We start from the raw sequence: 14,879 nt of genomic DNA, 5'->3' as shown, positions 1-14,879 counted from the left end.
CACTCACATCAGCTCAGTTTTTTTCTGATGCGACCACAACAAAACACACAGTGAGCTCTATCTTGTGACCTGCAACATATATAGAGGACAACATCCCTGAGAGCAAGTTTGCAAATCTTTTTATTAATTAATTAACCACACCTACAGGAGTCTGGAGGCCGGACCAAAACAAACACGAGGATAGGGGAAAGTATGGGCCAGCCACACAGTGAACAGGAGGACCCAGAACTTCCCACCCCAACTAAGATAAAAAAAATACATGAACTAAACTGATAAACAAAGCCATGATAGCAGGACTACCAGACCTCCATCCTCCAAAGGAAACAAAAGACAGAAACACTCCAAAACATCAGGACCGCTTGGTCTGCAAAAGAGGGAGCTCCTCCTGCTCCGACCAGGTGGCACCACCCGATCATCTGATTAGGAGCAGCTGAGAGGAGAGAGTAGAGAACAGGAGGAGGGACTTGAAAACACCAAATATTAAACACCAGGATAAACGCCAGATGTTTCAGTGAAAACCAAAGATCTATAACGTCACTTTTTGATCTGGAAACAGGAAGATGAGAGCTTTTCTTTTGGTATATTCAAAAACATCAACAACTAGAAATGTGGTGGAAAGAATACAATCTAATTAAATGAGGAGCAAAAGGAAAACTTGTACTATATTTTTACTGGATTAAAATTGTCTTCTCCTTTATGGACCAACACTAATGTACAGTCATTCTAAAAACATCTTGACAGCCTTTGGTTCAGTGAGTGGAACACAAACTACTCTGTCACAAAAACCCTCATGAAGTTTCATTCAGTAATGAGTTTGTTATAGTTTCTCTGAAAATGGGAATCACCAAACTATCATAACAGTCACATTAACAGTAACGCCTCCCATCAACCCAGAAAACAGTTATAACAACACTACAAATGGTTTCAACACACAGCTTCACAGTTCAGCAGTATTCTTGATATGTTAATCTTCTCTTTCACACATCAGTTTCTCCTCCCTTCTTCAGTCAGTTGTCACCTGTATCAGGTGTGTCCTGTGAGACAGAAAACACAAAGAGTCTGTGGTTAAATATCCTCCAAAATCAGCTTCTTCAAGAGCTTTAAATGATTGGACCTCAGCTGAGGTTTTAGCCTGTTGTAAAGTTCTGTATGAAGGCCAAACAAGTTCCACTCACTGTGGACGGCCATGACTATATGGTGGAAAGCTTTTACTAGAATAATTCATGTATACTGTAATATGTTATGTGATTTGTGTGTCCAATGTTTGGAATGTAAAGAAAATAAAGTATTCTACATTATGACTTTATAAAATGGAATGGTAAATGGTAAATGGTCTGCATTTTTATAGCGCTGTTGGTGCTCATTACTAATCTGAATATCATCCTTAAATCATATATTATCTATAATATTGTTTAAAAATTGTGTGTTCATACTTACTAAAATGTTAGAACACCTTGTGTGTGTATATGTGTGTGATTGTTTATTTTTTAGGTTTGCCTTTTAGGTGGCTCACATACGTCTTTCTGTCTGAGCTGTTTAGCATCACAGTGCTCTATTTCCCTGTTGGTGCTATATGCTGCTTCTCCCCACAGGGGGAGCGCTGACAGTCATATACTGCAGGTTACACACTGACTGGAGACAAGTGCTTCATACAACCCTACATCAAAACACCCTAATAATCACATAAAGGTCAGAAAAATATATTTGTGGTTATGCTTAGGCAACAAAAGCACTTTGGTAAAGGTAAAGATATTTTGAGTTTTTGAAACAGTCACAACATTTAATCAGTAGGATTCACTTTGGACGTGGTGTGGAGAGAATGCGAGTTTGGTTGTACATTAAAATCAGTTCTTGCAATAGTGATGAAATGTAACCTTCCATGTACATGGACATGGCTTTTCCATGTTACAATCAATGTTTTTAAACAAAAAAAAAGAAGTCAAAAAGTCCATTCGAGCCACTGTGGCCAATTTCTGCAAATAAAATGACATCAGTGCTTCACAAACTGCTTTTTATACTGGGTTGGACCTAGCTGTGAAAAGCTGTTAAAGATTTGGTGAGCATCAATTAACAGTTTAAAAAACTAATGCATGTCAATAAGATACGAACCATGTTGGAGATCATGTGACGTGTCACTTATTTTCAAGGTGGAGTAAACAACTTCATCCTCATCTGAAAGATAGACACCGAGAGAGAAAGAGAGCAACAGACAGACACATGTGGTTAAATTAGTACATTATAAATACACATACTGACAGAGTGAAGGGTTTCTACAGCCCTGCTAACCTTTATCTGTCCGTGGTTTTCTGCTCTGGTTTGTCTTAACGTGACGATCTTTATCTGCAGCGTCTGCCGAGTCCAAAACAACCACACCATGTGTGAAACACTGAGAGGGTATAAATATCATTCAGACGTGCAGCACGTCTCAACATTTCATTGGTAACCACACGTCAACGGCCACTTTCATGCAGTAAGTGAACTTTTCTCATCATGTACTTTTCTTAACCCTGAACAAAGCGCCCATTTGTTCTCATGATGAGGAGTACACTTAATCTTACAGAGTTAAATGATCAGTAATAGACTTTTGGTTTTCCTCACACCATGTTAAAAGGGTTAAGTCCAGCAAACCTTTGGTCGTCCTCTGTTTTGGGACGACAGCTGCGTACGTCAAACTGCTTTCATCATCTGCAGGTTCATCTCCAGAGACTGAAACATAAAACGTAATGTTTGTTTTGATTATTACGAACAAAAGCATGAGATTATCACAAAAAACGATGCACACTAACATCCTTGAAACTGACAAACTGACTTGATTATTGTTGTCTAAGTTAAGAAGAAAAAACCTTTCTATAAAGAGTTCATGTATCGCCACTTAAGTTTTTATAAATCATATTAACATTAAAACAATGATGTAGTAATAACTACACAGGTTTGCTCTCACCCATTTGATGGTCCTGGCCTGAGTGTGATGTCATTGTTTGTATCTTTGTGGAGAAGTAGGACACCACTGACTGATAGGAGGGCAAATCTATTGACATCAGAGACACAGAGAATTAATTTAAAATTACTTGTTTTTTTTTTAACTTTTTTTATTACTTGAACAATTCTCCGTGCTCTTACCTCAGCCTGGGACAACACTCATCATTCAACATTCATTTAAATGATGCACAGACAAGCACAACAAAACAATATATTTTTTAAATAACATTTTTTTGGTTGGTTTTTAGGGAAGTACAACTTTTACATTTCTGTTTGGAGCTGCACAGTGAGCATGACCTTTGTTACTCACCATGACTAATCAGGGGTGGATTAGGTTTATCAAAACGAAGAAAGGAAAAAAAAACTTTATACCTGCAGTCGGGGCTCCCTGAATGAAACCTTTCTCTCAGAAACAGGTTAGTGTTTTCTTATCATTTTATGTACATAGAATATCTTAAATGTAGATGTTTTCTGTACCTCTGTGGTTCCTGATATAAATGAATCCCACCGCAAGCAGCACCAGAGCAACCACTAAAATGATGACAGCGATCCCAGCTGGGTTCAGGGTACGAGTGGTGCCAGAGTCACTGGGCCGAGCATCTTCATGATGAGAGAGAAAGATGAAAGAATTGATATTTTATGTAACATTACAAACAACACTGTGTATGACACTTCAAGTAAGTGAAGTTGTTAGAGAGCTCTAGAGGTACTTTTTTTGTGGTTCAAAATGATGTATAATCTGAATCCTTCATGTTCATGCATGTAGTATGTTCATGTTGTTTGTGTCCCTCTTATGTTTCACCTCTGACAGCCAGCCAGCTTCCTGGTGATTCTCCGGCACCAGGGATGATGCACTTGTAGAGTCCTTCATCAGACTTGTTAGCGTTGTTGATGATCAGCTCTCCTGTAGAACTGCTCTCCTTTGGGACATCATCTTTGTAGAAAACAGCTGAGAGGTGGCGGGTAGTTGTCTTGTCTTTGCAGCTCAGAGTTACAGTACCACCCTCCGAAACAGGCAGAGCAGGACTGTCCAAGATCACAGAACCAGCTGAACAACATGTTCAAAAAATATTGTTAGACATGTGTCATATAAAATGTCGCAATCACATCAAACAAAAAAATCAAGAATAACACAGTGTACTTTCTAAAAATACAGATACGGAATAAGGGTTACACAAAAGAATGTAGAGCTGAGTGGTTACATGGAGAGAATTATAGAAAACTACATTGGAAAGGGACGGAACAAATAAAAGGGAAATAAAACAGTGATGTACAACAGCTCATCATCTGCAAAACTATCAATATTAAACACCATATATCTATGATCATGTTGAGGCACTGACACCTTGTTAAGGTTTAATACAAAAGAAAATGTAGTGAATTAAATTACTTTATAGGCTTATCATCTACTGGTACATTAATAGAGTGCTGCTTTTACTCTGAAATACAATAACTGTGACCATAAACCAGGCAGTGTTTATGAAATTGCAATTCCAAAGCCTCAGGCATCACTACCAATGGGAGACAAGTGATATTTCCCTGAACAACAAAATTAAGTTATTTATGGCCTAACCTGTATCAATAGATTGTATTAGTTGAGTTTTACGCTGGAAAAAATAGGTTTACAAGGAAACCACTATTTTTATCCAAGACCCTGATGACTGAGAATCTTCATCAACAAGGCAGTTGCCACTTTCAAATTCATTTAGCAATTTGAAAAATACAAGAAAACATACCAGTGACAGTGATGTAGACACTGTTGCTTCTCTGTCCTCCTTTCGTCTCACACCAGTATTCTCCACTATCAGCTACGTAGATGTTACTGATAGTACAGCTGGGCCCTGTTGATGTCCTCTTATTTTGGCATGCTGGATTCATTTCCACTGAATTCCTGACTCCTCTTAACTGAGTTGAACTGTCACTTCCCTCACAATAAAACGAGACAGGTTCATATTCAAAGTACTGCAGTCTGTTTGGATCGATATGGAGACAAAGTGCATCTGAAACACATAAACCATCCAAAACCGGAAGATTATGGAGCTAAATCTTTTATACTATATATATATATATACTATTTATAATAATAATATTCATAGTAACAGGTTTAGGTTAACCATCTACCTTGATACTGTGGATGGAGAGACAACATGTTAAAAGCACTTTTTAAATATATTTTTTAATGATTTTGTCTTTTTTACTCACCACCATACACAGCATAACTCTTCTGCACTCTGGTCCCCAGCAGAATGAATTCAAGCATCACTGCATAAACAACCGGTCATATATGCTTTGAGTGTGCAGGAAAATATCAAACTTAGAATAAGAATTAGAAACCTGAGAGTCAGTACTCACACAGTCTGACGCAGAGAGCTGCAGCCTCCATGTTGTCTTGCTGTTGACTGACTGAACAGACTGAAATACAACTAGAGTAGGTGGGCCAGAGCTTCCTTTTCCTGTGCAGTTTATTTCTGAGCCAGTGACACAGATATACAGTGGTTTGTCAGTATGAAACGCCAATTCGGAGACAGGCTGACCCTCCCTCTGCCTCCAGCTGGCTAAAATGTTCCTTTTAGTTATCTTAAAACATGGGTTCACAATTTTTAAAGTCTTAAAGGATGCATGAAAAGTTGATACCACGTTGGGATGGTGGTCGGCCCATCCTACAATCAGCAAGCATCAGTATTTGACAAGGTGGGAATGAGACTCTGAAATCCACCTCTCTTACAAACAAGACATTTTAAGCATCATTACCTCTGTTTAACATGGTCTGAGTCACTGTTGTTTGTCCTTTTCTTTTTTATGCGGCTCCGTCGTAAGAGATAGGGGGCAGTGTTTTGCACAAAAGTTCTACTTTGGCAAAACAGATGCATGACTTCTTTGGCTCTAGCAGGGCTGTCTAGGACATTAACACTTATGACATCATCAAGGTTTTCTTGGATTTGTTTTTACGCTTCAAAACTTCATCACAAAAATAATGGAGTAGAAACTATATCAAGTAATGGATAGCAAAAAAAAAAGTAAATGGCTTGAGATCTGAGCACAATCTAATGTGACTCTGGGTGTTTATTCCTCCAGAAGGTCTGCTCAGCTGGACAGATTTAAACAGTTGATCAGCAACCAGCTCCACCCAGCTAATTACATACAAAAATAGTTATATGTCATTTATTTTGACTGAGTGTCCCCTAGTGGCAGAAATTACATATTGTATGTTACATAAGTATGACTTTTGGGTACTTTCTAAAACAATTACTATAGGTGTTGTGTTTCAAAGAACTTGGCAGTTAGTCATGGAAGGCCCAACGAAAGACACTAATTAGTTCCAGTATGGATTATGGGAAATCCATCTGGTGTTTTTGCAGCTTGCCCCATAACTGGATTCAAGATCACATCATTCTTATGTGCCCCTAAATTTGCAGAGAAACCCATTTGGAAAGGCTTGAAAAGAAAAAAAATAAACTAAGAAACCTGTCCTTCTACCTATATCCTTCATAGACCATAGACTGTATAATAAACTGTGGAAGTGTCATAAATCTATATCCTTTCAAATAGCCACCAGGGGGCGACTTTATTTGAAAATGACCCTTCTTATCACTTGTTTTATAACCGCAATATTCACTTTCCATATGACTTCATGGTCTCAATCTACAGTTTAAAGAGTTTTTCAACACTCCATGATTCAACATAGCATGAGGCTCATTTGAAAATTTAGGTCTGATTCGAGGATAGTAGACAATAAAGCTGGCCATGCTTTAGGGCGAGACTGCATTGTGATTGACACATTTTTGCCATGGTCTGTCCTCGAGTTCTCAGTCAGGATATCCTTTGAAACCTCTTTGAATCCTCTCAACTAAATATGGTCACTTCTGGCTCAAAAAGAGAAAGAAAAACAACCAAACAAAAAGTCATGAAGCCAAACCCCAGCCTCAAAACTTGGTGTTTTCACGGGTAAGGTGGGTGCCCTTTGTTCTTCTTTGGTAATGGCAGATTGTGATGTGTGGCATTGTGCATTATTGTTGAATATTACATCTGTCGTGGATGATTGGGAATCAACCGTGTCAACATTGATCAATGGATTTGCATTTCTTTTTCAGTCTATTGACCCCTCTAAGTACTTTACAACAGTTGTCACATTCACTAATTCACACACATTCATACACTGATGGCAGAGGCTGCCATGCAAGGAGCTGACCAGCTCATCAGGAGTAATTTGGGATGCTGCTCCAAGATACTTCAGTGTGTAGCCATGGGAGTCAGGGAATTGATCGAGTTACCTACCAATTGCTGGAAAACCCATTCTTCTTCCTGAAAAAAACTGCTCCAAATTCACTTCCAATGCAGGAGGTTAGGGTTTGGCACCTGGCAAGGCAAGGTGTTAGTGTGCAGCAGTTCTGGCTTTTCCTCTACAACGCAGCAATTTAGATTTGCCTTTTTATTAACTGTAACCATCATTTATATACTGTTGTTTATTCTTTACCAGGCCCATGTATAAGCTTAAACTTATTCAAAAAAAGTAATTGTTGACAGCAGCTTCCAAATAAATGTGATGGAGTACAGATTTGTTACTGTAATGTACCAGTATGATGAATGAGGTAGAACACATCTGAAATAACGTAAGGTATAGTACTTTAAACTTTTACTCTGTACGCAGTTTGGAATACAATATAAAAATGTTTGCAGATATGACATATAACTCTACCCCTTTCAGCTTTCCCTCCATCTACCGATGACCTCTCTTATTCTCTCACTTTATAGAAAGTTCTTATATTTAATACTAGTGATAAGTTACCTGGCAACAGGCTCAAAGTTCAAGTGATAGCAGAAGTGACAGAACTTACATGTAGTTATTAATTCGTAGAGAGTTTTAGCCTTTAATGGAGAAGTACACAACCTGAAAATTTATTTTCTTTACACATTACATTTTTTATTAAATTCTTAGAATACTTGTCTTAATTCTTTGTACTAAACCAGAATGCTTTCTTATCCACGAGCACGCTGCAGGTAATAAAACAGAGTGAGAAAGTTCACAGCCTGTCAATGATTAACAGACTTGCAGTCAGGTGAACCAACATTTCAGAATACAGGTACGTTGTCGTCTTAATGTATTTATACCTATTTCACATGTTTCAGCATCTATTTTGAAAGACATGATCCTCTTATAGAATGGAAGTAGCTGATGTATTTAAACATCATATACAGATTTTAACAGGTTAATAAGTATATTTCAAAACATGAGGAAATGTTTCGACACGCGGAAAGTATTTCAGATGAAGGTTAATTGTTGGCTTATCATTTGTAACTGAATCAGCTTTTATTGTTTCAGTTATTTAAACAAGAAGCCAGACATTTTGCTAAAAAACTGTTGGACATGAATTGGACATGACAGTCTTACATGAATTATTTCAGATGTGGACTTCGTACCATAAATGTGATTGTATTGAAAGCTCAAATATGTAATATTTAGCATCAAAATACTTTAAGACTTACTCGGTTTCAACCCTCATATAATTTCGTACAGGTCTGTAGTTTTTACCAACATGAAAGTATAATTTAATACATGGACATGAAAAAAGAAGTGAAGTGAAAAAAAAGGTTAGCATTGCTCATTGCTTGAGCAGCCATGATAAAAGCAAAGAACCAATTTTTTAACAGTTTTAACATCCTTCTAATATGAAATGTATACATTTAACATAATAACATTCAAATTTAACACAAGGGAGGACAGAACATACAATATAAGTGAAGGTGTTTTCACAAGATTGTTGTCTTTAAAAGGAGAAAATAGTGTGATTTAATATTAAGGATGTACATAAAACATGTAACTACAGAACACAGAGAATAGCTGCAAATGCTTTTTGTTTTTGTTGTTTGTTGTAACTACTCGGTTTATCGATGTCAGTTTTTGCTCAATGTACAATTGGTGAATTGTCAAAAGAAATGACAAAACAACAAAAGAGAAAGAAATATTCATTCTGGAGTTTCTGAGTTCATCATCAAAAGGTATATCTTTTCCATCAAATTGTGGTGGTTCCAATGTATTTGTGGTTTCTTTTCCTTTTTAGACATGCAGGATTTTTGAGATGGCTGGACTTCTTCAACCTCCGCTCAGAATCATCAGCGTTCTCCATCTTCTCCTGGCACACTTTTGTAGAGGTAACCTGCACACAAATACAATTACATAGGGTCACAATAAGTGTTTGGAATAAATTGACATGCTAAGTACCAGGTAGATCAACCAAATATCAAGTAACTGTGAAATGAAAGGTTCTGATCGTAGTGAAGAAGTATAACTGACTCCTCTCAGCTCTTTGGAGCTTTGTAGAGGCTCTTTGTTTTGGTTTTTGTATATTTTTAGATTACACTCACTGTTCTCATAGCATTGTTTTTTTTGATTCAGCTGATGTCAGGGTTAAAACAACATCAAAGTGAGCAGCGGAGGATTTAGTAGCTGAAGAGCTTAATATTCACCTTGGGATTGTGTGAAAATCAATGTCACCCAATCAATAGTGTGCACGAGTCACAACATCCATGAAACAAACCTGGAACAATGTGGAATGATTAATATGCTGAAATGCAATGTTGAGTTTGCAAACTTACCCATACAGCTGATATACAGCTGATCTGTTTGTTTTTGTACTGCAAGAACTGACAAAAACATTTTGTTTTCCTTTCAGGTCAGTTTCAGTTAACTGGTCCACCTCAGCCAATAGTGGCAACACTGGGTGATGACATCATTTTGCCATGCAATTTAGTACCTGGAGCCGATGTTGCTGGCAAGACACTGGATTGGACGAGACCTGAGCTGGATCCAAGATTTGTGTTTGTGTGGCGTGCTGGTCAGGACCTTGTAAATTTAAAAAATCCATCCTACAAAGGAAGGACGTCACTGTTCACTGGTGAACTGAAGCATGGAAACATTTCACTGAAACTGTCCAATGTGAAACCTTCAGACGGGGGAAGATACAAATGCTACATTCCAGATTTAAATACAGAGTCTTTCGTTGAGCTTGTTGTAGGTAAGTAGATGCAATACATCTTATAGCTCAAGTTTGGTGCTGTGTGCATTGTATGCATTGAAAAATGTTGGTAGGATAAACAGCCTCCAGCTGTTTGGGTTGGGAGATAAAAGCTTAGAGAACAGTTGTAAATGATCATGTTATGAATTGTTTGCCAGTTGGTTAACGTAGAATCAATATACGTTTACATTTACTTATCTTTACTTAAACATTTTCTTTTGCTCAGCATCACGTGTTGTTTCCTGGCCTACCATCAGTCTATCAAGGCTTGACAGAAACAAAGGAGGAGTGGTTCTCCAGTGTGAGTCTGCAGGCTGGTATCCAGAACCTGAGGTGTTCTGGCTGGACGGTGAGGGAAACCTCCTCTCTGCTGGACCTACAGAGACAGTCAGAGGTCCTGATGACCTCTATACTGTCAGCAGCAGAGTGACTGTGGAGAAGAGACACAGCAACAGCTTCACCTGTAGAGTCCAACAGAACAGCACCAACCAGACCAGAGAGACACACATACATGTTCCAGGTAAATATTCTTACTTTCATGATATGATCACTGTTTTAGTTTCAAATATCTGAAGTCCCATTTTCTTTATGTAACCCAGTAAGAACAACACTTACTTGACTACTGTACTCAGATTCAATTCAAAGAGCGAGGGATGAGTTAGTGTAAATGTAAACACAAGGATGTTTATTTTCACAAGCAACAAAAAGTAGAATCACACCTCAGATTCAATTCTCCACTAAACAAAAAAACAAAACTGAAAGTTGCCCTTGACAGCGTATTGCTGTCCGATATCAATGTCCATCAAAGTCTGGTCCAAAAGTTCAGTTTGTATTCGGGTTCGTCCAAGTGTCTCAATGTGTATGTGCTACCCGGGTAGTGTGTGTGTTTGTATGATTGCTGCGCAGCTTTAGATCTTATCTGCTCCAGGAATGGATCTTCAGGAAGATGATGAAGATGGAGGAATCCAGATCCCCTCTAACCTTGCCTCGCACCAGACAGAAGTCCTGGTTGGAATCGATGCTGTCCCACAGTGTAGATCCAGCAACAAAAAAACCAATCTGCCATAGCAGAAATTAAAAATAATTATCAATCACCAATTACTGTACAGTATCGTATCTCTCTTATTCTCTTTAACTCAAGTGCAACTTATAATACTGACCACAAAAGGAATGATAAACTTCATCCTGAGACATCAAACCTTAGACATCATGTTTTTATCCCTTTTTTAACAGTATTGTTAAATCATGTACACCATTTATTCTTTATCATCTTTTTTTCACTTACCAAATCATGTATTTCTTATTCACATCTACTATTATGCATTTTTCTTACCATCTAAACATGAACTAACGCATATTATTACCAAGAAGACCTTTACGTGTACAAATCATGAACATTAGCACTCATCTAGCACGTTGTTAACTTTCCAACCTTAAACATGGCGCCTGAGAATGACACAGTAAAAATCACGGTTCCTCATTCGAAATAAATGCATTTCCAAAACACAAAACTCAGCTTATACACTCATTTCAACATCTCCATAACATTAACAGTTGACCCCGATTGGTTTTTGATAATAAGAAAGGTTCAACATAGCTTAATCATAACTGAACTGAACAAATAATGTGTCCGCTAGCAACGTAGCATGCTAAGCTAGTACACTCACCGGAGTCCTCAATCGTATAAAACAAAATACAGCAAATCCTCCGGTCGCAGTGATCAGAACCCTCCGTCAACGACTTCGGACACGTACAAAATCATAAACATCAGTATAAGGTAGTATTCCTTGCATAACTTGTCATCAACTTCACTCGTGACTGTATCGCGGTCTCGTTAACATCAGGCCTAGGTGAGGTCGGTCAATCCCAGCATGCAATGCTCGCATCTTCTGAATTCACTCAGTTTTACATACATAAAGCGCCCTCTAGCGGCTATTTTACACAACTGCAGTCAACTTAAAATACAGTTTTCCTCACAAACCCAAATATTAAAATGAAAATGAATTACTATAAAGCCAAACAAATAAATAATAGTCTGTAAACCCAAAGTGGTATTTTCATAGGGGTTACATCCACCCGCCCTTAATTGGCATGCGTCTCTGCATGTCAACTCATACTTAAACATCAAAAACTCGGCTTGTGTAAGGGGAAGGTGAAGGGCTTGGTACTTTGGGCAGATCAAGAGCTTCTGTGAAAACTTGGTCGAGGCTGTGAAGTATAGAGCGCATGACCAAAGTCAAAGGGTTCCCAAGAGACTTGTATGCCAATCTGTCAGGCTCTCTTCTAGCTCTGGTTGGCCATCGGGCCTCTGGTTCTGTTTCGTCCTGGACAGAACTGGTATCAGTCAGTCCAATCTCCTCTCCAACATTGTCTCTTTCGTTCTCCTCTCTCATTGCTCTCTGATTCTGATTTTGCAGTTCTGCATTGTCAATTCCGGGTCCTTTGTTGACCGGTTCATTGGGTACTGTCAGATCCTCTTCAAGAGGCACCGTAGCAGATTGTTCTATTTCTTCCACAGGTAAATTTGTCTCATCTCCAGGTAAGGGGTCAGCAGGTAAGTTATTATCCTCTTCTGCTTCCACGCTAGGAACCTGAAATGTGTTTGAGTGTTCCTCTCTCACCACCTGGGGGGGATGAAATTCTTCAGCAGTCGGGTTAAGATCTGACCCTACTGGATTCACATCCAGCTGCAAAGGAGGCTTGGTCTTGGTTCTGGGAATGTCATATACAACAGTGAATGATGGGTAAGTAGCCTTATCTTGATTTACTAATGGATAGTCCAGTTCCTCCTCTTCGTCACTATCAAGTCGGCTTCCTGCCCCCTTGGCTTCCGGTGCAGGATTCTGTGTGGGTTTGGCAGTTGTCTCTTCCCAGCCATCCAGACCGATTTTATCTGCTTCAACTGAGTTTGAAGGTGCAAGAAACCCACAAGGTAGGAGAAGGTCTCGATGTAGGGTTCTCTCAGGTCCTTCAGATGTGAGCGGAGCCACTACATACACTGGGGAATCACTAATGTGTCTGACAACCTTGTAGACCGTTTGACTCCACTTGTCTGCAATCTTGTGTTTTCCTCGTATCCCCACATTTTTCACAAGGACTCTGTCTCCAGCTTGTAGAATGGATTCTCTGACCTTCAAGTCGTACCTCTGTTTGTTGCGTAGAGCCATCTTATCACTGTGCTCTACAGCCAGTCTGTAACTCTCCTCCAGGGTTTCTCTGAGCCTTTTCACATACTCGCTATGAGTGACTTTCCTCAGCCCTTCAGGATGTAATCCAAATGCCACGTCAATAGGCAGTTTCGGCTGTCTTCCATACATTAGTTGGTAAGGAGAAAATCCTGTAGTGTCGTTTTTCGTGCAATTATAGGCGTGGACTAATGGCTGCACATAGTCTCTCCACTTCACTTTATCCACTTCTTCGAGGGTTCCAAGCATTGCCAGCAAGGTCCGGTTGAAACGCTCTACTGGATTACCCCGTGGGTGGTAAGGGGTTGTTCTTGATTTCTTTATCCCCAAAAACTCACAGAGATTTTTGATGACGGCAGACTCAAAGTTGCGGCCTTGATCGCTATGTAAGCGTTCAGGCATGCCATAGTGTACAAAGAAGTTGTTCCATAAAGCTTTGGCCACTGTTTTCTCCTTTTGATCAGGGGTAGGAACTGCAACAGCGTACTTTGTGAAGTGGTCAGTTATCACAAGTATGTTTTTTGTGCCACGGCCGTCTGGCTCCAAGGAGAGATAGTCCATGCACACCAACTCAAGTGGCCGGCTGGTCTTGATGTTAACAAGAGGGGCTGTTTTCTCTGCTCTTGCCTTGCGTCGAAGGCACCTTTCACATTTTCTGATTTTCTCTTCAACCTCAAAACACATCCTTGGCCAATAGAACCGTGCACGCACCAGATCTACTGTCCTCTCATACCCCAAATGACCAACATCATCATGGAGATTCATCAGTGCCATTTGTCTGTATTTCTTCGGGAGAACAAGCTGGAAATCAGGCTGATTCTCGATCTTGCACTTTCTATACAGAACTTCGTCACTCAATATCAGCTGGTCTTGAACTCTGAGCAGTAGCTGCACTTCCCTTTCCTCTTTCTGCCGAAGACGGTAAGTGAGGTGTTTACCCGCCCTGACGATGTCTATTACTCTGTTGATTGTCGGATCATTTCTCTGCTCCATAGCCCAATCTTGCTGAGACATCCTGGGAAGTGTGGTGGATCCAGGAAGCAAGTTGGCTTGAGCATATTCAGGGCAGATGGCTCGCTCATCCATTGCCAGACACTCCACAATGACAGGTGAGTGACCATTTTCTTCCTCTGTTTCAGTGAGTTTGTCCAGCTGATGTCTCTCACAGACGGCTCTGACGGCCTCCTGTGGGAAATTGTCCTCATTTCCCTCCTTCACAAACTTTGACATGAACTGTCGCACTCGCTCATCCTCAACTGCTGCACTGTCATCAACTTCTGCAGGGGCATGTGGACGTCTTGATAGCCCATCTGCGTCCTGGTTCTTTTTGCCAGCCCTGTATCTGATGCTGAAGTTGAAGTTGGAAAGGTCGGCAAGCCAACGATGACCACAGGCGTCCAGTTTTGCAGAGGTCAAAACGTAAGTCAAGGGGTTATTGTCAGTCAACACATTGAACTCTACTCCATAGAGGTAATCTGCAAACTTATCCGTGATTGCCCACTTGAGGCTGAGGAACTCAAGCTTGTGCGTGGGGTACCTGCGTTCACTGTTGGATAACCCTCGACTGGCATATGCAATAACCTTCATTTGACCATCTTGTTCTTGGTACAGCGCGGCTCCAAGTCCATGCAAGCTAGCATCTGTGTGGAGTATGTATGGCTTCTTGGAGTCGGCGAATCCCAGTACGGGTGCTGTTGTTAAT

The 14,879-nt window shown here is 39.7% G+C and overlaps 1 protein-coding gene and 1 long non-coding RNA gene across 2 annotated transcripts; both read right to left on the bottom strand.

Annotated features, from left to right (window-relative positions):
• Positions 1-885: 885 nt before the first annotated feature.
• Positions 886-2,343, bottom strand: LOC115589889 (uncharacterized). The gene is made up of 3 exons (XR_003985626.1): positions 2,287-2,343; positions 2,110-2,172; positions 886-1,034 (listed from the first exon to the last, which is right to left on the bottom strand). It is a non-coding gene; the product is annotated as an uncharacterized LOC115589889 (long non-coding RNA).
• Positions 2,344-10,592: 8,249 nt separating this feature from the next.
• Positions 10,593-13,274, bottom strand: LOC115589810 (uncharacterized). Its single transcript, XM_030430972.1, has 2 exons — positions 11,660-13,274; positions 10,593-11,051 (listed from the first exon to the last, which is right to left on the bottom strand). The coding sequence occupies exon 1, from the start codon at positions 13,157-13,159 to the stop codon at positions 12,110-12,112; it is 1,050 nt and encodes a 349-aa protein (XP_030286832.1). The 5' UTR covers positions 13,160-13,274; the 3' UTR covers positions 10,593-11,051; positions 11,660-12,109.
• Positions 13,275-14,879: the final 1,605 nt, after the last annotated feature.

Source organism: Sparus aurata, chromosome 10 (assembly GCF_900880675.1).
Source record: "Sparus aurata chromosome 10, fSpaAur1.1, whole genome shotgun sequence".
Classification (NCBI taxonomy): Eukaryota; Metazoa; Chordata; class Actinopteri; order Spariformes; family Sparidae; genus Sparus; species Sparus aurata.
Note: the sequence above shows the minus strand (reverse complement) of the source record. Positions and strands in the feature narration are given on the sequence as shown.

Bases quoted from the DNA above. Each gene is read 5' to 3' on its own strand.
- LOC115589810 (XM_030430972.1), bottom strand. From the start codon at position 13,159: ATGGCTCTACGCAACAAACAGAGGTACGACTTGAAGGTCAGAGAATCC.